This window comes from Galleria mellonella, unplaced genomic scaffold, assembly GCF_026898425.1.
Source record: "Galleria mellonella isolate WM207_F2 unplaced genomic scaffold, CSIRO_AGI_GalMel_v1 utg176, whole genome shotgun sequence".
Taxonomy (NCBI): domain Eukaryota; kingdom Metazoa; phylum Arthropoda; class Insecta; order Lepidoptera; family Pyralidae; genus Galleria; species Galleria mellonella.
The window spans coordinates 645279-670887 of record NW_026442019.1 but is presented as its reverse complement, the minus strand read 5'-3'; the positions used below and the strand labels follow the sequence as shown (position 1 = coordinate 670887).

The window sequence follows — 25609 nt, the reverse complement described above, 5'->3', positions numbered from 1 at the left end:
GAAAGGATGGGGTGGCCTATTCTATGCCGGGTCTTACATGGCCATTTTCATAATACTTACCATTAAATATATGGACACATATGCTCGCCGGCACTGCGTTGTTAGGAACACAAGTGTAGTTTCCTGCATGCGAGACGCTCGCAGCCGGTATGAGGAGGTCGGACAGTCTCTGCGCAGGGTCCGTGGTCACGTTGATACCTCGCTCGATGTCGTAATTTATCATTCTGCTGTTGTGGTACCTGGACAGATGGAATAGTAAATTAGGGGGTTTAAAACCACATTGTGTACAAACCATTATACATCTAAAATCCACGCGTGCAAAGTAGTGGGCAAGAAACTAGTATGTTTCATATTTTTTTTATATATACTTCTGTGTTTACTCACAACAATTTTCAATTTTTCACTATATGTTTACATTTCTGTTATGCCAAAGGCTGATTGGAAGAAAATGCTATATAGTACTAAGTACGCCTTTTGTATCAAACATTTTTTGTAATGTGGTCAATAAAAGATAAATAAATAAAATAAATAAATATTCATGACGTCTCTACAGGTAATCATTTAGTGTTGACGGTTACCACTTTCCATCAGTCGGGCCGTCAGCTTACTGAAATTCTAATCTAAGATGCATAAAAAACTTAGAACTCTCAGTTATAAAAACTCATTTAAACAGTTCTCTAGTTAGATATTTTTAGACTTTCCAATGTTCAGGTGTTAGTTAAACTACCGTTCAGATATTGTGTTACAGAGTAACGATGCCTTCATCCCATTAAAGTCTTTTACTGTTTTTCATTTAACAAGACTCAGTAACTAGACGCTGTAAGTTATTTTTAAAAGGTATACTTCCAAGAAAATGGATTTACCTTCCTCAATCTAGAATTATTTGTTTGTTTTCTATTGAATATTCACAAGAGAGTTCTTTAGATTGTGTTTTTAGTAAGTAAATTATTCATTTTTGTTAGATCTTTAGTGAGAATATCTGGCAGTTTCTTAAAAAAATGGAATTAATCTTTTGTTTAACTTTCACTTGTGTTATTGCTCTGATCTGAATTACACCTATTCTTTTAAAACCTATCTTTTTATTACTGGTTATGGGCCCAGACGATTTCAAAAAGATGGAGGTTCTCAATTCGGTTATATTTTTTTTTATGTTTGTGACCTCATAACTCCATCACTTTAAAACCGATTTGGAATACCCTCTTTTGTTTGAAAGAATATGTTAACAGATTAGTTCCATAGGAATTTTATCAGAATCGGTTTAGTAGTTTAGTTTTTAAAACAACTCTTAAAAAATCACCAAAGCCGAACTGCAGTTGCCAATTCGCACGCCAAACATGGCAACTACTGGCAAAACTTATTAAGGGCCTATGTTTAGCAGTGAACTGTTAATAGCTGATATAATAATTTCAAAATATATATATTTTGAAATACATATTATGTTTACTTCCTAGAATTTTAAATTAAATAACAACATTAAAATATTTAATTAGAAACGAAGCCTTTGGAGCACTTTTAATGCGATAACACTCGATGTTTCCCGCGCATTCAAGTGTCAAACGTTTGTCATTCGACTGTCAAACGATTCTCGATTCCCGCCCTTTTCAGTGTCAGCGGATAAGACAAGTATTCACATTCGTCTCGATGCAAACCTAATGGCTCGTTCGAGTGTTAACGCTAAACTCATTTATTGGACTGAAATAAAATAATGGATGTATCCATGACGAATTATAATGATTTGTCTATACAAGTAACTAGTTTATATACATACTCGAGTTTTATATTCGAGTAGTTGTGGATATTCGACTATTTAACAAGCTCGTATAATTTTTAAATTAATTCCAAAAACTCACTTTTAAGGAAGATAATACTCAAACATTTTTCTTTTTTTGGTTATTATTAAAGGAATAATGAAAGGATAAAATGGAATCATAAAACTTTTTTTTTTTATTGTTAAAGAGGCAAACGAGCAGACGACTGATGGAAAGCGACCACCGTCGCCCCTGGACACTTGCATCATGAGAGGAGTTGTTTGGGCGTTGCTAGTCTTTTAAATGTTTGCGGATACGTTTTTTTAAATTCCCCTTATAATACTGTACAGGGAAAATTAATTTAAACTAGATGCACAAGGTAAAAATGAATGCATGAGGATGCACGGACAGTAGTACGCTTACAATAAATACGCGAGTAATATTCGAGTATCGTAAATACTCGAAATTTGTATTCTAATATCGTGTACTCGAATTATGTATAACTCGTTTTATGCCAGCTGCGTCGCACGCGTGGATTTTAGACTTAGGAAAATCATATAAATATTGTACCTTTACATGACGTATCAAGATAAAGTATACATCAGTTTTTAAGTTAGATCTTTGGAAATATAACTGTGAAAACCGCATCTGATTTAGTGCAGCACTTTTTGGGTGTTGCCAGAACAAATATATTGACAGTTAGACAGTCAACATTTCTAAAATATTGCTTCTATTGCTTTTATTAAGACCATTCACATAAATTATTCTTAATTGTCTCTTGTGTCAGGTACAGACATCGTCTGAACACAATTTTATTATATTAGTAAGATATTAAAAAATACATATAAATGCTATATATTTATTTATTCTTTATTAAACAATAAAATTTGTATAAATAGCGACTTCAATGCCATATGGCATTGTCTACCAGCTAACCATTAGATAAAAGAGGAAAAGGTATTGTTAGTAATGGAGGTCTACTAGTTCTGTTGCTAGCAATATACCCTATCAGGTCGAACACCACATGGTTCCCCCTGGAAATTGTAATGGTTTAATTCTTCTGGAATTCGTCAAGATGGACTAGGAGACTTGGTTTCATCTTCACCTATCATCCCTTACTAATGCCCCGCCAGCGTATACCGATACCGCAGGTGGGGTTACCATTTTTTTAACACTCATAAAAAAAAATATTAGAAACGGAAAGCATTTGAAGGCAGTGGTGGCGAAAATACATTATTTAAAAAAAAAATTACCTGTTAATATAAATATCATACCGAACAATATTATAAATATATACAAAATACATACCTATATATTTATATATTATATATACATACAAATATATATGACTTGATATTCAAATTTGAAATCTGTTCACATCAAACATGGAAACTTTTACGTATGTAATATCAGGAGAGAGGAGGGTGGGATGCACATACAAATGAGAATGCGAGTTCAAAATTTCCTACTTCCAGTTCAACAAGAACATAGTTCGAAGTATGAAACAAAGATATCGGAAATGCTCAAAGTTTCGCCAACTTTCGAGATAGTTTCTTCAAAACAAAATGTTCTACAATGTGTTTTTAATGTTATTCCAGTTGTTTAGTTGCAGTTTGAGAAGTTATGGACGTATATAGATTTCAAAATTGTTTGAACAATTTGCGTTTTTCAACGGTGAGAGATAATGATGCATTGGGAAATTGTTATTTTAAAATCTACTGCCTCTTCCTTTAGTACTATTTTTCTATGTTCTCTGTTGTATGTGTGCTATTAACCAGAGGGAGAGTTTGTACAAAAGTCGATTGCTTGGGTACCTCTGTCCCATTCGTATTTCAACCGTGAAGCAGTTGTGTTTGCATGGCTTTCGGTTTAAAGGGTGAGATATGGCGTGAATTTACTGGGTACAGAGGAATAACACCTGAGTCCTCAGGAATGGTAACGCATGGGGGGTATCATGGTTGAAACAGTATACTCTGTTATGTCCATGGTACTGCTCATGTCTATAGGCGACGGTTACCACTACCCATCAGGTAGGCTGTCAGCTTGTTTACTATTCTAAGTTGTATTTAAAAAAATAGGTTGCTTGTAAGAGATTGATTTTTAGCGATAAGGCCGCCTTTTGTATGTGCACATTCTGTATAAATACTCCTTGTATAGGTACATAGGCCTTACTGTACTTATACAATTGTATCGTTGTGTTTGTGAATTGTCTTGCTTATTTCCTATGTTGTATAATGCAATCAAAGTATACTCATTCATTCATACATATTTTTTATGCACAATAAAGATTTTAGAGAAAACTTATTAATAATTTATTACAAAATCTACGGCTCTTAAAAACGTATAATATTTTAGTGTTATTTTAAGTACTTACAGCCAATTACGGGTTTAAAATTTATAAAATATTCCTTATTAAGAAGTAAGCGTTCACAAAGCTGAAATTTTGCATGTGAGTGTGTTTTAAAAATAACAAATGACTATTGTTAACAACATGTAAATGTATATTATGTTAACAACTATTGTAAAAAAAAAAAAAGAGAAACTTGATCTTCTACTCTAATTTCAGTAAGCGGAAAGTATTATTTGATTGTTTAATTAAATAGACAGTACATAGAGGCTAATTTGGCAGCTGGATTTGGCAATGCTCTTGCATAGGCCAACAAGGTAATTAAGGGGAAATTTAGGCTAATTGCAAGCTTATGATAGCATAAACTAACTCCGAGCTGCAAGAACAAGAACGCAACACAGATATCTATATTTAGAAAGCAATAAATCTTGAGGTCTGGTGATGAAATTTTTTTTTAAAGGGTGGCAATGGAATGATAACCTCACCCGCGCTATCGGTATACACCGGCGGAGCTCCAGTGAATGATGATAGGTGAGGATGAAGTAGGTCAGTTAGCCCATCGTGACGAATTCAACAAGAATTGTTCCCGATGGTTTCCAGGGGGAACCACGTGGGGGTCGACCTAATAGGGCATATTGCTAGCAGTGGGGCTGTCAAACTGCTTTGCTAACAATCCCTACATACTTCTGATTTTTATTGCTGAGGTTTTGACGTGGATTGCACCACGTCGTGATGCATGACCCAAAGGTTCTATCTACTGAGATAGATACTCTTAGATAGATAGATACTCTTTATTGTTTCCTCCAAAAGATTACAATAGTAAACTTATTATAGATATAAATAATTACAAGAAATAATCACAATGAGAAAACAACGGGCGACCTTATCGCTAAGAGCGATCTCTTGCAGGCAACTTTGGATGGAGAGGAGTAATTATAAACAATTTGGTAGGAGGCACGATGAAAAATTTTTTGTTAGTTCTAGATATGGGAGATGTAATACATATAATAATATAAATATTATCTACTCATTATTATATATATATATATATGAGCGTCACTGTTATCCTGGGATAGTACGTGAAACAATTGAAATTAGGGAAAATCCGAAAAATTTCATTACGGAAGATTTAGGCTTTCATCAGCATGGAACCCAGTGATTAGTACACTAACATGCGATAATTTGTTTAAACGCATTGTGGTTATCGTGAATGCGGTGTGTAGGGTGGTTCTAGAGAACAATGGTGACAGTGTGAGGGTACTCGAAAAAAAGCGCGAGCTGCTACTACGCCGCTCACTTCAGTCCTGTCGTGACCACGACGCGGTGCAATCCGAATCGAAACGTCGGCAATAAAGAAGCAAGTATGTGGGTACTGTATACCTGTAAAAGCATTTTCATCGTGTTAAGTCCTAATTGTGTATTTAAATAGGAACCTACCAGAAAACAAAGGCAGGCGCCTCCGTTGTCTGCACTACGGAACATTGGAGCCTCAGTGTGGAGCCGGGCTTGAGATATTTGTCTGTCGGCCCCGAGATTTGTGCTCTCGCCTCTGAAACAAAAGAACTCAATTAATTCTATTTACATACATATTGGAAGAATCCTAGTTAAGTTATTTAACTAAGTTAAGTACCTATCCTATATAAGAACATTGTAATAACTAAAGTTTTCATAGTTTTCACGATTACGTTAAAGAAAGCTTATTGCACATTGTAATTTGATAATGAACACGAAAAAATATACGAAATGGCGCGAAATCGAAAGAAGTTTTTAAAATAATAAACGTTTACGTATTACATTAGTGCGGGGTCTAATGCACTCGCTCTTGTAAATTTCTTGTATTTAATAAATAAATAAATAAAATAAAAAAAGCAATTTTAGTTAAAATTAAAAACACTAAAATAATAATTAAAAAACTGAAAAAAGGAAAAATTTTATGTTTAACAATTTATACAAATTTTGTCTGTCTGTCTATATATATTTGTTTCGGCATCATGCAAAAACTATTGCACCATATTACACGCGGAACTCACAGTTGTATTCCTGAAAGTCTACCATAAAGTCTAATGTATATTTTATCTCGAAATGCCATTTAGAAATAGATTGTTACAACGGTTTATCTGTTTTTGAAATCCATGCGTACGAATTAACAAGCAAAAAGCTGGTGGAGAATAAATAAATAAAATATATTATGGTTAAATTAAAAATCTCTTTTTTTTTTAATCCACCTTGCCCGACTTCCGTAAAAAAAAAAAAACATCTCTGGCCCTGTTCGGGATTATTAAAAATTACATTTTTATCCAAATATAAATATTTTGTTCATAACAATAAAGAATGACTTCTGGCTTAACTTTTTATTTGGCTTTCTTTTATAACATATTTATATGTAAATTACTTGACCTGAGCTAAAACTTCAGTGGGAACAATAGAAGGGGCTCCGAGGGACATCCTAAAAATAATTAAAATTCTACTGTGAATGGCGGCGGCCATGGAGAGGGCGCTGTGCGCGGCGCACAGGAATTCACCCGCTTGGAAATTTAAATAATCCTACTGTTTTATATTTACGGTATTGGGTAGATAGGTCGTGCAGTTTTATTTATATATTTATTTATTTAAGACAAACAGACAGCTCTAACAGTACATAATTATACACTTACAAAATAATTTAAAAGCCAATAAAAGTTTTGCACATATGTATAAGGCAAGCTTAACATAGGTTCATTATTTGTTTGTATGTTTCTAACACTTTATTTTACAGTAGAGTCTTAAATTATAGAATACAATTTTTTTAAGAAAAGAAAGAGTGCATTGGGGAAATTATCTAATAAAAAGTATCCTGAACATGTTTGTTAATAAATTGGACAGTCCTCTCGTGAAAATGCTCTCCGAGAGGACTAGATTATTATTAGTAATTAAGTATTAACATAGTTTTTAAGTACACTTACTAACAAGAATGGATCCCAGTTATCTAAAAATAAATAAATAAATAAATAAAAATTATATTTGTTGTTTTGCAGTTGAACACTTTTAAATCACTTCTATTGAGACCAATATTTTTTCATGTTTCACATAAGCAGTCATTCTTTTTCTATTTCAAGTCTTTCCGAGTCTTATCATGTGTGTTCATCATCATCATCATCATGCCAGCCGTTAACTGTCCACTGCTAAACAAAAAAGATGAGAGATAATGATGCATTGGAAAATTGTTATTATAAAATCTACTGCCTCTTTCTTTAGTACTATTTTTCTATGTTTTCTGTTGTATCATTGGCTCTATTGGGGGAAGGCCTATGATACAAACAATATGAAGTATGCTACGTATGGGCCGTGTGGCCCCAGCATAGAATAGGCCACGCCTTCCTTTCCCGTGAGTGTCGTAAGAGGCGAATAAGGGAGAGCGAGAGATGAGTACCAGCGTTCCTCTTAAAACATCTCTAAAATCTAACTGCGGCTGCCAATCCGCCTGCCAAGCGTGACAATTATTGGCAAAATCCCCCAAAGCAGTGGACAGTTAAAGGCTGTTATAATGACGATACTAGGCATGTTAAAAGATTGAAAAAGACAAGAATAAGTTGGAACATGTATCCAAGAAAAGAAGAAAGCCAAAATAATGGTGGATAATTCACATAACAAGAGATAACATATCCTGATATCATCAGTAAAATGAACAAGAAATAATAATATAATGGTAACCATGTGATGGCTAAAGAAATGGAATAAAAACGAGAATGTATATAATAAGAAATGATGGGAAAAGGAGGTCGGCTAGTTAAAAGACGGAAACATAAAAAGTTTTTTTTTAATACAACTTAGAATGGCAAACAAGCTGACGGCCCACCTGATGTAAAGTGGTAACCGTCGCCTATAGACATGAGCAGTACCATGGACATAACAGAGTATACTGTTTCGCCCATGATACCCGCCATGCGTTGCCATTCCTGAGGACTCAGGTGTTATTCCTCTGTACCCAGTAAATTCACGCCATATCCCACCCTTCAAACCGAAACACAGCCATGCAAACACAACTGCTTCACGATAGTATTTAGTAAGTAAGTAAGTTTGTTTATTACCTTATAGCGCTTTCACAGCTTAAACAATACTATGGAATTTGGTATACACGTAATGTATGGGATAAAAAAAGATATAGACTACTTTTTATCCCGGCCACCTGGACAAAGTTGCAGGTCAAAGCTAGTAACATTATGAAGAGGAAATATTTGTTTTTTTTTGTATGTTACTTTGTAATGGATTAACTCATAAACTGGTTATTTGATTAGGATTATTTGGTTTAATTCCAGTACCATTAATATGTATGTGACTGCCAACACTAGAAGATCGACCACCACTTGCTCTCATTGCTCTCAGCAATAAGACCGCCTTACTGTACTTATACAATTGTATCGTTGTGTTTGTAAATTGCCTTGCTTATTTCCTATATTGTATAATGCAAATAAAGTATACTCATTCATTCATTCATTCATTCACTATTACTACCAGAAGTTCCACAACCTTCCATATTAGCCATCAATCTTCGACAGCCATTTTGTTCACGCACTCATTCATTCATTCAATAATTTGCCTGAAGATGCCTCGTGTGGAAGCGAAACACGTGTCGTTTGTTATATATATATATCTATATATATATGCTTAGTTTGATTAAGGTATCTTTTAATCAAATCACTTGTAACCTTACATTATATAGATAGAATGTCTCCATACAAATGCTGCGAGAAAAAACATGTCAACTTTTTCATACAATTTTGCGTTATAAATAGTTTTTTATTTAATCTACGTTTAATTTGGAATTTTTGTTTTTAACATGTAGTGTTATTTAGTTTAGTTTAGTACTAATTCACTTAAGCACAAATTATAAATAGTTATGAGTGATTCCTTTATAACTTCTATATTTCTTTTGTCATATAAATTCTGCACCTTTTTAAGGTGTAAATATTTATTAAACAATACAATTCTTAGGTCAGAATATAATTATAGAACACTGGTAAAAAAAAAAAAAAAAAAACGAGTCAGCCAATTTGACAATTTGCAGACAAAAAGTTGACTCATTTCTGAGACTTAAGGCTCTATTTATATAATCAAAATATGTATGTTTTAATACAATATTCTGTTAGTGTTTTTATAAATAAATAAATATAATACATTTAAAATATTATTGAGGACACATATGTGTACTCAATGTAGTTTAAAATAAAATAAATCATAAATTGTCAGTAAGAAATAGCTACTTTAAAAATAAATATATCTTTATGAAAAATTCTAAGCTAAGGTATACGGAAATAACTTCTCAAGTGCAATATGCGCTGAGTATAGTTACAGTACAGTGACAGGCGACGGCTTTCAGCGACTAACGATCGTTCTGCAATTTCAATCGTTATATATTTATTTATTTATTTAAACTTCAATGCACAGTGAAATTCTATGTACGTATGGCGGACTTAACAGTTGACGGTGTTCTCTACCAGTCAACCATTGGGCATACCGAGAAATATATTGTTGAAAGAGATGTTTTCTCTCAAGAACGCTCAGGTTTTGGAATGACTGTCGAGGTTTTTCCAAGAGACTACAGCATGGGGTTTTACAAAAAAGGGGTAAAGTGATTTCTTCACGGTCAGCAACGTGCGCGTAATACCCCTGGTATTGCAGGTAATTATGGGATTTACCATCAGGCGGTGGCGGATTTGCAGTCTTGGTCACCCTAGACCCCAGGCCATGTAGTAAGTACCAGCCACCTCTTTCTCAGCACCCATCATATCGAGTACACAATGAATTTACTTTTTTGTCAACTTTTATCGAAATTGATTCATGAATTTAGTTAACTATAATATCTGCTAGTTTGTAATATTTTCCGAGGTTTCTTTTACGTATTTGGAGTTATTTATTGATAACAAGAAAGTTTAGTTCAGTGTATTTTTTATCACGATTGGCCGTCCTTAATATCTGGCTACCCTAGGCCCGAGCTTACTGGGCCTTAGGGCAAATCCGCCACTGCCATCAGGTGGGCCGTATATATATTACGCGAAATATTTGCTAATTCCAAATTGAATGTGACCATTCATTTTTTATTTCAATCATTAGACTCCCTTTCTCACTGGTCCATATAAATTTTAATACGTTTTAAATAGAATTTTTTTAAAAGGAAATATATTTAATTTCCTGTTAAAATATTATCATTATTCAACAGTTCAATGGAAAATATATATATATATATATATATATATATATATATATATATATATATATATATATATATATATATATATATATATATAATATTGCTATTATAATTATTATTCGAAATATATAATATATTGTATATTTCTCTACTTCTCAATGGGCTATAATGAGATGTTTTTTTACCTAATTATAGAAATAATAAGCTATTCATGCGTGGGTTTTTTCATATTGATACTTAACAAACAAGCTCACTGTTCACTCAATAGATGATAGTCGCCTATAAAGATGAAACACACTATGGACGTTATAGAATACCATAACTCCATGGTATATATGCATCGCAATCCTCAAGATTATAGATACCTTTGTACCTTATAATTTAACTGCCTCACCCCTGAGGGGTGAAACATAATCGCAGATTATCACGACTCCATGATATCACTTATGCGTTGCCATTTTTTAGCACTATAGTGTTATCCCGTGGTTTGGCTCTGGCCGTGTGGTCCAGGCATAGAATGGGCTACTCCCTCCTTTCCAGTGGGTGTCGTAAGAGGCGACTAAGGGAGGGTGAGGTATGAGCAGCGTTCCTCTTAAAATATCTTCAAAGTCTAACTGCGGTTGCTAATTCGGCTACCAAGCGCGGCGACTACTGGCAAAACCCCCCCAAAGGGGAGGTTTATGTTCAGCAGTGGACAGGTGAAGGCTGATTATGATGATGATGACAGTGTTATGCCTCCATACCCATGTAATTTCACAACACAGCTATTTTATGGCAGAAACACGAATGGAACATGGCTACTCAAGCAGACGTCTTTTGTACAGTCCTCGAATATTAAATTGGACTCACCGACTACGTCGAGACGTAGAAATATGCTAGTGGGTGGATGTGAGGATACTTGGCATTCGTAAATGCCAGCATCTCGTTTCTGCACGAATCGCACTTTTAATGTCCAATCCTGTAACAAAAAATTATTTATTCTCACTTAGAGTATAATTATCACACTAAAAACTCCACAAAAGAAAACTTATTTAAATATTTATAAACAACTAATAAACAAGTAATGATAAAGTAGAAAATATATGTAAATATATGTAACTAGTCAAAAAAAAAATTACAGAGGGTATTTTTAATACAGAAAATTTATTCTATACACTCAAACACTTTTGCGTGTGTGTGATGTGTGCGCGCGCGTGTGAGCGTGCATGTATTTCTATCTCTCTCTCTCTCTCTCTCTCTGTGTGTGTGTGTGTGTGTGTGTGTGTGTGTGTTTTTATTTTTTATACAACTTAGAATGGCAAACAATCTGACGGCCCACCTGATAGAAAGTGGTAACCGTTGCCTTTAGACATGAACAGTACCATGGACATAACAGAGTATACTGTTTCGTCTATGATACCCCCCACGGGTTGCCATTCCTGAGGACTCAGGTGTTATTCCTCCGTACTCAGTAAATTCACGCCATATCCCTTCACGCCAGCCTTCAAACCGAAACACAGCCATGCAAACACAACTGCTTTACGGTTGAAACACGAATGTGACAGAGGTACCCAAGCAATCGACTTTTGTTCAAACTCTCCCTCTGGTGTGTGTACGTGTGTGTGTGCGTGTGCGTGTGAGCTTGGCGTATATTACTTGTATAAAGATAAAAATATCATATTTTTTTTGTGTAACAACTTCGTTAATTTAAGACCCAATGGAATAGCATATTGCCTTACAATTAGGGACAATATGGACTTCGCAGATATTGACTAGAACGTTCCTTTCCAGTTTTCTATTTTCAGTCCGTTTTTAAACTGAATAAATTAAATTTAATCCCTACTTTTCAGTATTAATATTTGCTGTGCCAATACCATGTCCGTTGGGACGACGAAATTGTCTCTTCAAATAAAAATCAGGATTTCTATATAAACGCCTTGATCTGTTTTTGGTCCTTTTCTTTTTATTCTGTCTAGCTACGAAATTAGTTCCAATATTTAATGCAAGGACTAGTTAATTTAAAATGTTTCTCTCTCTTCGGTGGTGCATTTTTAAATTGGTGGTGTTAATATCGAAGTTCATTTTTAGGGGTTTTTTATGTAACTGAGAACAGTAAACAAACTCATGGCCATTTAATGGAAAGTAGTAGCCGTCCTCTATGTTGTGTTTGCATGGCTGTGTTTCGGTTTGAAGGGTGGGATATGGCGTGAATTTACTGGGTACAGAGGAATAACACCAGAGTCCTTAGGAATGACAACGCATGGGGGGTATCATGGGCGAAACAGTATACTCTGTTACGTCCATGGTACTGCTCATGTCTATAGGCGACGGTTACCACTTTCCACCAGGTGGGCCGTCAGCTTGTTTGCCATTCTAAGTTGTATAAAAAAATATGAATTTTTGAGTAATTTTTTTTTTACATTAAGGTACCTTTATTTTATTACCCGCTCGTGTAAAGGGAGACGTTAATACTTTGCTAAATCTGCAAGATTGTTTCAAAATAAAAACAAAAGGATGCCCCGCTAATTGCTTATGGAAATAATCTTTTAAGTCTTCTTTGCTGCTCGCTATTTTTATTGTTTCACATAATTAGTGTTAATAAAGTCGTGTTTTCATCATGACTGTATTTTATTATAGAAAGTGTGCATAGATTATATACGAGTAGATGGAGCAATGACTTAAAAAATAATGCAAAAAATAAACGGTCAATTAACTGTAGACTGAATTGTATTCTTTTTAAATATAATTTAAAATTGTTTTCCAAAAAAAAAAACATTGTTTTCAATCGTGGCAAAACCAATTATTTTGATTTAATAACTAAATTACTGAATCCATTTTGATAAAACTTTTAGGGAGCTAATCTGTAAGTATTTATATTTAGATAAAAAAAGGATTTTCGAAATCGGTTTATAACTGACGGAGTTATGAGATGCGAAGTATAAAAAAATACGACTGAATTGAGCCTCACGAACCTCGTGTTTTTTAAATCACTTAAAAATAAAGAGCCCTAGTTTTTAGACTCGTAATAAATAATTATAACATTTTGATATCCAGTTTTGATTTTTAAATACACACTGACCAATCAAGTAAATCTGTATGTGATTTATAATACAAAGTTATACCCATCCAAGAATTTAAAATTTTGGGCTGTTTTCGGCTATGCATTTGCGTAGTCTGCCTTAATATTATTTAATAAAAACATAATTAAGTTATGTTAAATTTATCACAAAAATAATCTTAAAATTAAATTAGTAATAAATATAAACATTCAGTTAATTAATTAATTTTTTGATCAATTAGATTTTTTTTATGCAAATTAGAATGGCAAACAAGCTGACGGTCCACCTGATAGAAAGTTCAACCTAACAGAGTATTGTTTATATTTTTATTACCATTCCTGTTTTAATTAAGATATTAGCGTGTAGTTTTATAGTTTGATCAATGATTCAATTGTTTATATTTTTATTAAGTTTTATTAAAACAGCTACAGGACTATATTATATATGTACAATCTATGTAAACATTATGAATCTATGGAAATATATTTTTCATGGATTAAAATAAAATAGTGATTCTACTTTACTATTGGTTTTCACTCGCAGATACTAATAAGGGATGAAAAGTGAGGGTGAACTCAGATCCGTTGGTATATCGATACGAATTCACCAGAAATTTGGTTTTATCGGTTGCCCAATTAATTTTGTTTACAGTCGCCAAATTAATCGGATTTTCTGCCAGCCAACTGATTTGTAACGAAATTGACGAGAGATTAATTCGTGAAAAAAATTTCCTTTGTACAAAATAAGAATTTTCTATCCTTTTTTTTATTTATAAATTCATTTTTATATTAACCATTATCTGTCCACTGTTGAACATAGGCTTTCCATATACTGCCATAATGTCCTAATGTCCTGAACCACCAACATCCACTCGCTCCTTACAATGCATTTTTTTATGGATGAAGATGGAATGGTAACCCCGCCTATGCTATTGGTATACGCTGGCAGGGTACCAGTGAAGGGTGACAGGTGAGGATGAAGGTAAGTCAGTTAGCCCGTAGTGGCCAATCGATTAATAATTAATCAATATGGCTTTCAAAGGGAACAGAGTGGAGCTCGATCTGACAGCGTGTATTGCTAGCAATGAGGCTGTCGAATCATTACTAATAATCCTTTTTTCCCTGCTGCAATGCATTTGAGGTCGTCATTTCATCTATTTTTTTTTTATATAACTTAGAATGGCAAACAAGCTGACGTGGAATCATTACTAATACACATACATACAGTATTTTTGCCATTCTAGCTCAGCAATGTATTTGAGGTCGTCATTTCATCTAGTGGGGGGGGGGGAGGTCATCCTACACAGCGTTTGACCGTAAGGGGTCACTCAAGAACCTTTCTTCCGCATCTGTTGTCGGTTCTACGAGCTATGTGACCAGCTCATTGCCACTTCAACTTCCTTATCCTTCGGGGTGTGTCAGTCACTTTGGTTTTTTATTTACAAAATTACCTTAACGGAAATATAAGTTTACTAAAGTGCTTAAAAATTGGAAAAGTTTATTCTCCCTTAACTTTTTAGTTATGCATAAAATAATTTCGGTCTTTCTTTAAAAAATTATAGCTACTTTCAGATGTGTTGAAATTTGCACGTAACCAATATCTGAGTTAACTGTACTAAGCACAAAAAAACCTCAAAATCGGCTCAGAATTTTATCATTGCGTAAACGACAAGACCATACAAATATCATAAAACTTTAAGGACCTCTCTCTTTAGAGGTTACTTCAAAAGTAGGAATAAGACCTTAAAATTGATATTATTAGAAAAAAATGCTGTTTTCCTTCTTTTTTTATATTAACAAAAACTGGATTGACTTCCTTAATTCTTTTTCTTATACATAGTTGAAATATAATGGTTACATACAAAACTTTTAACAAAAGATAAACCAGTCTGGCTTGCTCGTGTCACAGCTGCTTTTGATTAAGGATAACGAATTGATTCCAAAACCAGCCGATCTTTCTCGATCGAATTACACTATTAAACTGACAGTTGTTATAAACATTAAAAATAAGAAAAAATCCCAATTTTTTTAATCACCTAATATTTTTTTTTAAGTCAAGACATTTTGATTTTTAAGACATTTTCAAATATTATATCCTAATTACCTCTGAGTGCTGTAAATGTATGGCTTGAAATCTCTGATCCGAGCTGTATGTGGTCAGACCAACAGTCAGGAGGTGGTAGTCCTTTCTCCTAATCCAGGATACCTGAAACAAAATCATTAATTTTAACAAATGAGATAGTTATAGAGGAACTCTGCTCATCCCTCAAATATTTAGTTCCCTTAGTCTTCTTTTAAAGGAAGGAATGATCTATGCCGGGACCACATGGCTTACACCCGACGACAACAAGCTATACGCGGGGGGTTTAAATCTTCTGATTTGTTAGTAATGGGGACATTAATCCTTATTACTAATCAATATATCCTGTCAGGTCGACCTCCACGCGGTTCCCCCTGGAAACCATCATGATTAATTATTGTCAAATTTGTCGCGATGGGCCATTTGACCCTCTCTCACTGGTGCCCCGCCAGTGTATACCGATAGCGCAGGCGGGGTTACCATTTCATTAGCATTAATTAAAAAAAAAAAAACAAGTTGTACGCAACTATAGTTTGATTAGAAATTTAAGATTTAACAATTAACTAAAAAATAATAAATTTAAGATAGCAAAGAAATAGTAAAGTATAGATATATAATAACTTAATCTATAATAACTAATTAATGACAACACGTGAGAAATACCAAGAGCATCACAGTACTCGTATATCCTGTGACGCCCCTTACCCTGTTCTCGTCTACAGGCAACCTACACTATAGCCCAGCAGGTGAGTTAGTGATTTATATAAAAATAGCACTAATGTATTTTACAATGCAATTGTAATAGTGCTAAGAGATTTAACTGAACGTTTACTCTGTCATTAACTGAAATAGGCAGTAAACTGGGACTACATCTAGTTGCCGTAGTCTTATACGAATCTCTCGTGAAAATCTTCCACCGTTGTTGTTTTACGACACTGCACTGTTGAGTACGTACATAAAACTTGACTAGTTACTACTTACTACTAATAGGGATCATTACACGTTTACATATCACAATAAAATGTGTTAAGTTTATGTATATTACATGTATTATGTGTTCAAACAAATAAATACGGAGATGACCTTCATAACTGGTTTATAAGTATATTTTACGTAAATAAGTTCCTAGATTCTGGACAATTTAGGAACAGTGAAGGATGATTGGTGAAGATGAAAAGGCAGGTAAGTTAGCCCATCGTGAGGAATTCAACGATAAATTAGTCAAGATGGTTCCCAGGAGGAACCGTGTGGAAGTCGACCTGATAGGATGTATTGCTAGCAATGGGTAAATTAGATCCCTTTACTAACAAACCTTTTCCCCTATAGAGAATGACTATTGAAAAATGTTAATATAGCTGCTTGAATATAACTTTTTTTTTTATTTATAAAGTCAATAAATGATTTTATTTTAAGAACACATTGCATAATCGTCACTTTTCAAAAGTAAATAAAGGAACAACACATCAAAAGAGGGTAAATTGGTAATAAAAACGTATATCGTGTAGAATTTTCGTAAAGATATTTGTATATTAGTTACTCAATTATGTCTAAATAGCGGAATGGATTTGAATCGAATTTGCTACCTACACAGACGATATTTATTGAATGTTCACATACTCGTGCTTACTTTTCAGTGTTGCCAGATTGGGTATTTTTTTTTCCGCAATTCTGGATGAAAAGTTTTCTATTCGTGAAATTTTGGAGAAAGGAAATTCTTGGAAAGAGTGGAAATAGGTTTGGAGTAATTTGGCCGATTTTTTTTTTGGACGTTCATTTTATGACACATGGCGAAACGCAGTGAAAACTAATATAAATTCGTGATTGGATAAAAGTCCTGGAAATCTATTTGCCGATTTGGGGGGAAAAAATTTTATATTTATTTGTACTATTGAGGTGGTAAATAAGCCTACGCCATATTGAGATATTTGATGCTTGGGTACAAATCTAGATTCAGATCTAGACGAAGAAAAAGGAGGTATAATAACGTATTGAAATGAAATCACAACAGATAGCCGAGTGGGTTTGTAAAGAGTTTTACTCCTTAGCACTGTGATATTAAAAATTATATTTATATCTCACTTCAAATAGTAGCAAGTGTTATTGATGTATTTAAGATTATTTTTCAAGGTAGGGCAAGATATCTTTGTATACATTTTTTTTGATGGGTGAAAATTATATTGGTAACCCCGCCTGCGCTAATCGGGATACGCTGGCGGAGCACCAGTGAAGGGTGATAGATGAGAGGAGTGAAAACAGGCCAGTTATATAATGCACATCATGATGATATGCAGAAGAAACAGAGTCATCACAGCCTTGCGGGAACTAACCATGATAGTTTCTACGTTCCTTGAGAAAACTGGCGAACCAAATGCGAGGAGGTCGACCTGGTTGGGTATATTCGCTAGCAATGGCCGAACGTCCCTGTCGAAAGCCGTACTCTGTCTCCATCACTAACATCTGATCCCTTTCCCCCAGTCTTCCAAAACTTTGTGTGAGTAGCTGAGCCGAAAAAGACGCGTAAGAACCGGAGCCAACTTGGTGCGCAAAAGCATAGGAATACATCGGGCCCACTCGACTTTGGATTTCGAGGGAGAAAAGTGAACACTAGACAACAAGGTTTGGAATGATGGGTGAAAATAATATGGTAACTCCGCCTGCGCTAACCTCTGAAGGGTGATATATATATATATATATATATATATATATATATATATATATATATATATATACATTTAAAAGCATAACAGAATGAGCACTAGACAACTTTGGAATGAAAACTGAACCTCTTGTATATATATATTAATAAGCCTAAAGTGAATAAGCCTAAGGTGAAATTAAATCACAATGAGCAAAAATCACACCCATAATCAATCACTGGTGATAAAAAATTTCACAGTGATAAAAGATTTCATTAAATAATAATTGAATTAAAAGTAACAATAATTTATATGTCTAAACATATTAATTATTGCTACTTATGTTAATTTAAAGCAACGTTAGCATTTTGTATGTTGTTTACTGGCAATAAACTGCCTGTAAACAACATACATTCGTGTACAAATGATCTTTTGAATTAATTTACCGCTTGAAATCTTAATGAAGAAAGAGTACGGTTGGTGCCTTTGCTTTGGTAATGGTAACAAGGTTGTTTTAGAATGTACTGCGAGAAGAAAATAAGCTACCAGAGGGAGACTTTGTACAAAAGTCGATTGCTTGGGTACCTCTGTCCCATTCGTGTTTCTAACGTGAAGCAGTTGTGTTTGCATGGTTGTGTTTCGGTTTGAAGAGTGCGATATGGCGTGAATTTACAGGGTACAGAGGAATAACACCTGAGTCCTCAGGTATAGCAACGCATGGGGGGTATCATGGGCGAAACAGTATACTCTGTTATGTTCGTGGTACTGTTCATGTCTATAGGCGACGGTTACCACTTTCCATCAGGTGGGCCGTCAGCTTGTTTGCCATTATAAGTTGTATAAAAAAAAAGCTGACGGCCCACTTGATGGTAAGTGGTAACCGTTGTTTATGGGGAGGGGGGGAGGGGGGACGGATTGTTAGTAATGAAGACTACCAGTCCCTTTACCAGCAATATATTGAAAATAGAATGGTAACTCCACCTGCGCTATCGGTAAATATTGCCGGGGTTGATAGATGATAGGTGAGAATGAAGGCAGGTCCGTCAGCCCATCGTGAAGAATTCGACAAGAATTAACCACGATAGTTCCCAGGGAGAACCGCGTGGAGGTCGACCTGATAGGGTTTACATTGCTAGAAATAATAATAATATGATAGTAATATTGCAGGCAATGGAGCTGTAAGAACCCATTACTATTCCCCCCCCCCCTCCCCCCTTTCACTATTAGGTAACATTTAAATTTTATTTTCAATAAAGATAATCCGTGAGTGGTAGTAATGTTGGTAGTTTTGCTTAATTATCAAATAAACGCTTTGTGACGTCTGACTACAAACACCATTTCATATCACTTTTTGTCTCACTTTATTATTCATTCCTCGTTTTAACTGAATGAGCGTGTTTTTCATACGTGACCTTTATTTAATACTAGCTACGCGTCCCGGCTTCGCACGAGTACGATATTTGTTTGTGTAACATTTAAACTGTTCAACATATTTTTAAGTAAGGTTGGTATTTTGGCATGTATGAAAGTACTGCATTGATATTCTCTAAGATTTTAAAATGAACAGCTTCTAATATTTATTTGATTTTTAACATAAAATACCATCTTTTTGGCTGAGATATTAAACTTAGGTATATGGTATCGCAGACTTTTTTGTAAAGCTAGAAGTAGTATTTTTGAATATTTTTAACGTATGCCATGTTATAGGTAGCATAGTTTTTATTTTTTTTTTTGTTTTCAAAAGTTCTTTATTTATCATAAGAATAATAAATTCCGTTCAGGTAAATCGTTTGGCGTATACACTCCTTCAAACATTTAAAATAGCTACACAACATAAAAAAAGTTATAGATGTAGATTATAATCATAAAATAAACACAAAATGCGTAAATTATGCTTATAACAAAAAAAAAAAATCATACAATTATTTTGGGAGGGTAAAAATTAATTAAAAGCGTATTAATTATTGAAAATATATATTTATCCAAATAAAAAGTAGTCTATGACATTCAGGGATAATGTACCTTTCCAACGGTGAAATAATTTTCAAAATCGTCTCTTACGACACCTACGGGATAGTAGGGGATTGGCCTATTCTATGCCGGGACCACGCGGTAAAACGTATTACTTTATTCTAATATAAATTTAATAATATAATATCGTTCTTACTAATATTATAAATGTGAAAGTCTGTTTATTTGTTTGTTATCTTATGCGCCTTAACAGCTTAACCTACCACTATTAAAAATGGTATAAAGTTAATATACAGGATGGAGAAGTATATAGGCTCGTTCTATCTATGTTTTAGTGAACATATCCCAATCACGCAAACAAAGTCACAGGTAAAAACTAGTAAAACAATAAACACATTGCAATAGATATTATGTTTGTACCCAATGGGACAAATATTTGAAAATTAACCCAAATATTTGCTCCAACCGTACATACATATTAACCACAAAGTGTATTGGTCCTCAGTTCTAATTGGAAACAACGATCGAATTAAGCTATGAAATTGTACATATACATACGTACTATATATGTAAATACACTGCTGCCGTGTGGTCCCGGCATAGAACAGGCCACCCCTTCTTTTCCCGTAGGTGTCGTAAGAGGCGATTAAGGGAGAGTGAGGGATGATTCACACCATTCTGAACGAATACATACATCCTGAACGACCCATGATTTTCGCCCGTTACTTCATCCACGTGGATTTCGGAAATAGGAAAACACATCCATTGCCCTCCCTTAGTCGATTCTTACGACACTTACGGGAAAGGAAGGGGTGATCTATTCTATGCCGGGACCACACAGCAATGATCGAGGTATGTTGATTGGCATATGTCCTTCCGTTATATATATAAAGACACTTTATGGTACTGCTCATGTCTATAGGCGATAGTCACCACTTTCCATCAGGTGGGCCGTCAGCTTGTTTGTCATTCTAAGTTACATAAACAAACATTGTCTAGTTAGAATATATAGATATACATATATTGGCGCAATAACAGATACATTAACTATTGGTTATCCAAAATACAATAGCGATAAGAAGAACCCATTCATAATGAATATAAATATCTGGCTGGTATCGGCGATATCGCAATGGGTGGTCATTGATGTATAAAAGAATTCAATATATAGGTATCGGATATTACCCATCTATAGTTATTATATATAATTTACAAAGACAAAATTGCGTAAAACCGTAAATACCGTAAGAGCCAGCAGCACACCTGCAATGCCATTGGTGTTGTGGTTGATCATGGGCGGCGGTAGTCACTTACCATCAGGTGAGCCGCATGCTCGATTGCCCCCTGTGTTGTAAAAAAAAAATACTAAAAAGATAACGAAACCTATTTAACCCAATATTCGTAAAAGGGTAGTAGTAATTCCCTTTAATTATGGACATAAAAAATTATGACCACCCTCTTTCCTACGTAACAGTCGGCGTAGAAAACAGTTTGTTTATCAATTGCTGTATTAACACGTGTGAAAATTATGTAATTAAGTGCTGTATAGGCAGTTTGCAAGAAAACAATGTGGGGAAGTCCGATTTTTAATTTCAGAGTCAACGATCAAGCGGCGAAGTTTTTATTAAATTAATTAATTGGTTTGAAGGGTGAGATATAGCGTAAATTTACTGGGTACAGAGGAAAAACACCTGAGTCCTCAGGAATGGCAACGCATGGAGGGTATACTTTGTTATGTCCATGGCACTGCTTATGTCTATAGGCGACGGTTACCACTTTCCTTCAGGTGGACCGTCAGCTTGTTTGCCATTCTAAGTTGTATAAAATTTTTTTTTATTTAATTAAATTAAATATAAATAATTAATAAGATATAACATAATTAGCAATTATAATTAAATAATATAATTTAATATAAATAATTATTAATTATAAATGAAACATAAATTAAATTATTTTATTAAATATAAATATTATTTGCGCTTAGCCATGCAGTCCCGGCATAGAACACGCTACCTCTTCTTTTCCCGTGGCTGTCGTAAGAGGTGACTAAGGGGATTTAATGATCAAAGAATGGGCAGCAGCATCCCTTTTAAAACATCACTAGAAGTCTAGCTGTGGTTGCTAACCAGCCTGCCAAGCATGGCAACTACTAGCAAACCCCCCAAGCAAGGAAAGCTTATGTTCAGCAGTGAACAGTTAAAGCCAGATATGATGATGATGATGAGACATATGCAGTGTGAAGTCTAAAAGTTAATACTAATGTAATTTATAATGGAAGGACATATGCCAATCAAGATACCTCGATCATTGCTGTGTGGTCCCGATATAGAATAGGCCACCCCTTCCTTTCAAGTGGGTGTCGTAAGAATCGACTAAGGGAGGGCAAGGGATGTGCAGCAGCGTCCGTTTTAAAACACCTCTAAAGCCTAACTGTGGTTGCCAAACCGCAAAACTAGCAAAACTTCCCAAGAGGAAAGCTTATGTTCAGCATAGGCCAGTAAAGGCAACATCTGGATATTGTTTTTACTGGAATCCAATATATATATATTGGAACAACAGTAGTATTGTTAATGGGTGATGATGGAATGGTAACCCCGCCTGCGCTATCGGTATATACTGGCGGGGCACCAGTAAGTGATGATAGGTGAGGTTGAAGCTCAGTTGATGATGAAGATCAGTTAGGCCATCGTGATGAATTCTACAAGAATTATTCAAAATGGTTTCCAGGGGGAACCACGTCGAGGTTGACCTGGTAGGGTATATTGGTAGCAATGGGGTCAAACCCAATAACTAACAATCCCTTTCACCCCGATAGCAGTTTTATCCATACCTAACTTGTAGTTCACAGTAATGTAAGTAATAGTAAGATATGATGATGATGATGATGAAACCCCGATTAGGCAAAGTTGGGGCCAAAAATAAGTATTGTAGTGAAAATGAATTTGTTTATCACCTTTTAGTTTGACAGCTCTATTTAGAAAGACATAGACTATTTTTTATTCCAGTCAGTAGAGACATGGTGGTAACAATAACTCGGTGGTAAAAACTAGTTTATTACGAAGCGACACTTGAACGGTTTTTACACTGGCTATCTGAATGTTTAATTGTCCGTAACATTAATTCATTGTATCACAAAACAAAGAGCTTCACTGTTGTCATCCAGTTGGCAACGAGCATGTCAGCTTTATGGACTTGGCTCACAACTCCCATGAATTTATGGTAAGTGTCGCCTAACCTATTTTCATTTTGTTTTTCGATTTCTGACCGAACGATAATTCTTTTTGGTAAATTGGCTTATAAAAAAACTAGCTAGCTTAACTACACAGTTAGTCACAAATTTTGTCCACAAATAAACGATGCGAATGAATTATGCTTAGCTTTTTTATAGATTTTTCTTTATAGAACAATAAAGAGAATTCATTTGGACTTTTTAAGTTTTTTTTTCTACAACACAGGGGGCAAACGAGCATGCGGCTCACCTGATGGTAAGTGACTACCGCCGCCCATGATCACCCACAACACCAACGGCATTGCAGGTGTGCTGCCGGCCTTTTATAAAGAAATATGCTCTTTTCTTGAAGGTTATGATGTCGTATGTGGCTGTTTAATGGAGAATTAATTCCTTAATTCGTTTGCTTTTTTTTATGTTTGTTACCTTATAACTCCATCAATTATGGACTGATTTAGAAAATTTAATTCGGGTGTATTTTTTTATGTTTGTTACCTCATACCTCCGTCAATTATTAACCGATTTGGAAAATTACTTTTTTATTTATTATTATTATTATAATGCATTCATGTACATAATGTAGAGTTGTTATAATGTTCTTATGATAAGTAAGTACATGAAACCTTGTTTTTGTGTAGCAAAATTATATTGATAGGTAGGTAATTTACATGCATGCATTAATGTCCATTTAGATTAAACATATATATTAATTATATATATATACATATATATCATATATATATATATATATATATATATATATATATATATATATATATATATATATAGATATATAATATAATAGTTATGTCAATCTGATTAATTATTTGCAAGTCATGTGTGATTTGAACCATGTCATGGGGCAATTCTCCATTTCAATTGGCTAAAAAGTCGTCAACTGAATAAAAATAATTTGCTATTAATTTTTTTTTAGTTTAGTATGAAATAATTTATCTGTATTTTCATTTAAAGGGTATACTTTCAGATAACTGTGTTTCGGTTTGAAGAGTGGGATATGGCGTGAATTTACTGGGTACAGAGGAATAACATCCGAGTCCTCAGGAATGGCAACGCATGGGGGGTATCATGGGCGAAACTGTATACTCTGTTATGTCCATGGTACTGCTCATGTCTATAGTTACCGTACTAGTACGTATAGCCACAGTTACCACTTTCCATCAGGTGGGCCATCAGCTTGTTTGTATTATTACGAGTTACGTCATCGATGTACTGAATATATTTTAGTAAAACTTTTTGCAATTGATAGGTATTGCTTCTATGACATACATAAGACAACATATACTTTACTAACGATCTGACGCGGCTTCGCATGGGTAAATAGATTTTTCGATAATAACATGTTAGCCCATGTTATTTACTGATAATGTAGCTTTCTATAGGTGAAAGTATTTTTGAAATCATTTGATTAGTTTTTGAGTTTATCCATTACAAAAAAGCAAATCTTTTTTATTTATAATATTAGTATATATATATATAGATTAATTTTATAACCTCTTCCTCTATCAGGGGTGTCATAATAGGCGACTAAGGGAACATAATGGTAGAAGGATGGGGTGCAGCATCTTTCGAAAAACTTCAACCTAACTGTGGTTTCCATCCTGACTGCCATGTGTGGCAACTACTAGAAGAATCTCTCTTATAGTTGAGGCAGATTTTCTACAGTGGATAAATAACGACAAAATTAATAATAAATTTAAAAAAAGACTGCATTTAACAATTTTTTTTTTTGATACTTTATTGTACACATAAGTTATAAAAATATGACAGAGGTAAACAAAAGTACAAAGGCGAGCTTAACTCTGATAGAGTTTTCTTCCAGCAACACCCAAAGTGGAAAGGAGCATCAATGTTAGCGGATACAGCAGTGTAAAATTTTTAAACAGCCAAAATTAAATTAATTACATTATATTTTATCATACACACATATACATATACATAAATATATACCTACATCTATGCATATACTTACACATATATACACATATATATACAATATACCTACATATATAGATAAATAAATATATGTTCACAGAGATTTTTTTATATATTTTCTTCTCTCTTTTTGTTCATGACTATCTAGAGTATGAGTTGTTATTTCATATGCAGTTAGCGATGCAAATAAATTTATATAACTATCTATCTATATTTAAAACGGATGCCAAAAATACTGTCAGAACATGATTTCTTTTTTATTAAATTTAAAATGGCAAACAAGCTGACGGCCCACCTGATGGAAAGTGGTAACCGTCTCCTATAGACATGAGCAGTGCCATGTACATAATAGAGTATACGTAAAATTTATGTTAAAGCTAATAAATATTTCATTACATTACATGGGTTGTTATTTAGTTGA

At 34.1% G+C, this 25609-nt stretch overlaps 1 protein-coding gene across 1 annotated transcript in view; it reads right to left on the bottom strand.

The window, feature by feature from the left end:
* The window catches only part of LOC113509471 (uncharacterized), a 149195-nt gene that overhangs the window by 7826 nt on the left and 115760 nt on the right, over positions 1 to 25609 (bottom strand). Inside the window, exons 4-7 of the mRNA XM_052893529.1 lie at positions 15424 to 15525; positions 11132 to 11240; positions 5533 to 5644; positions 61 to 239 (exon numbers count right to left, since the gene is read on the bottom strand). Coding sequence (XP_052749489.1) covers positions 61 to 239; positions 5533 to 5644; positions 11132 to 11240; positions 15424 to 15525 — 502 coding nt within the window. The remainder of the gene's footprint in view (positions 1 to 60; positions 240 to 5532; positions 5645 to 11131; positions 11241 to 15423; positions 15526 to 25609) is intronic.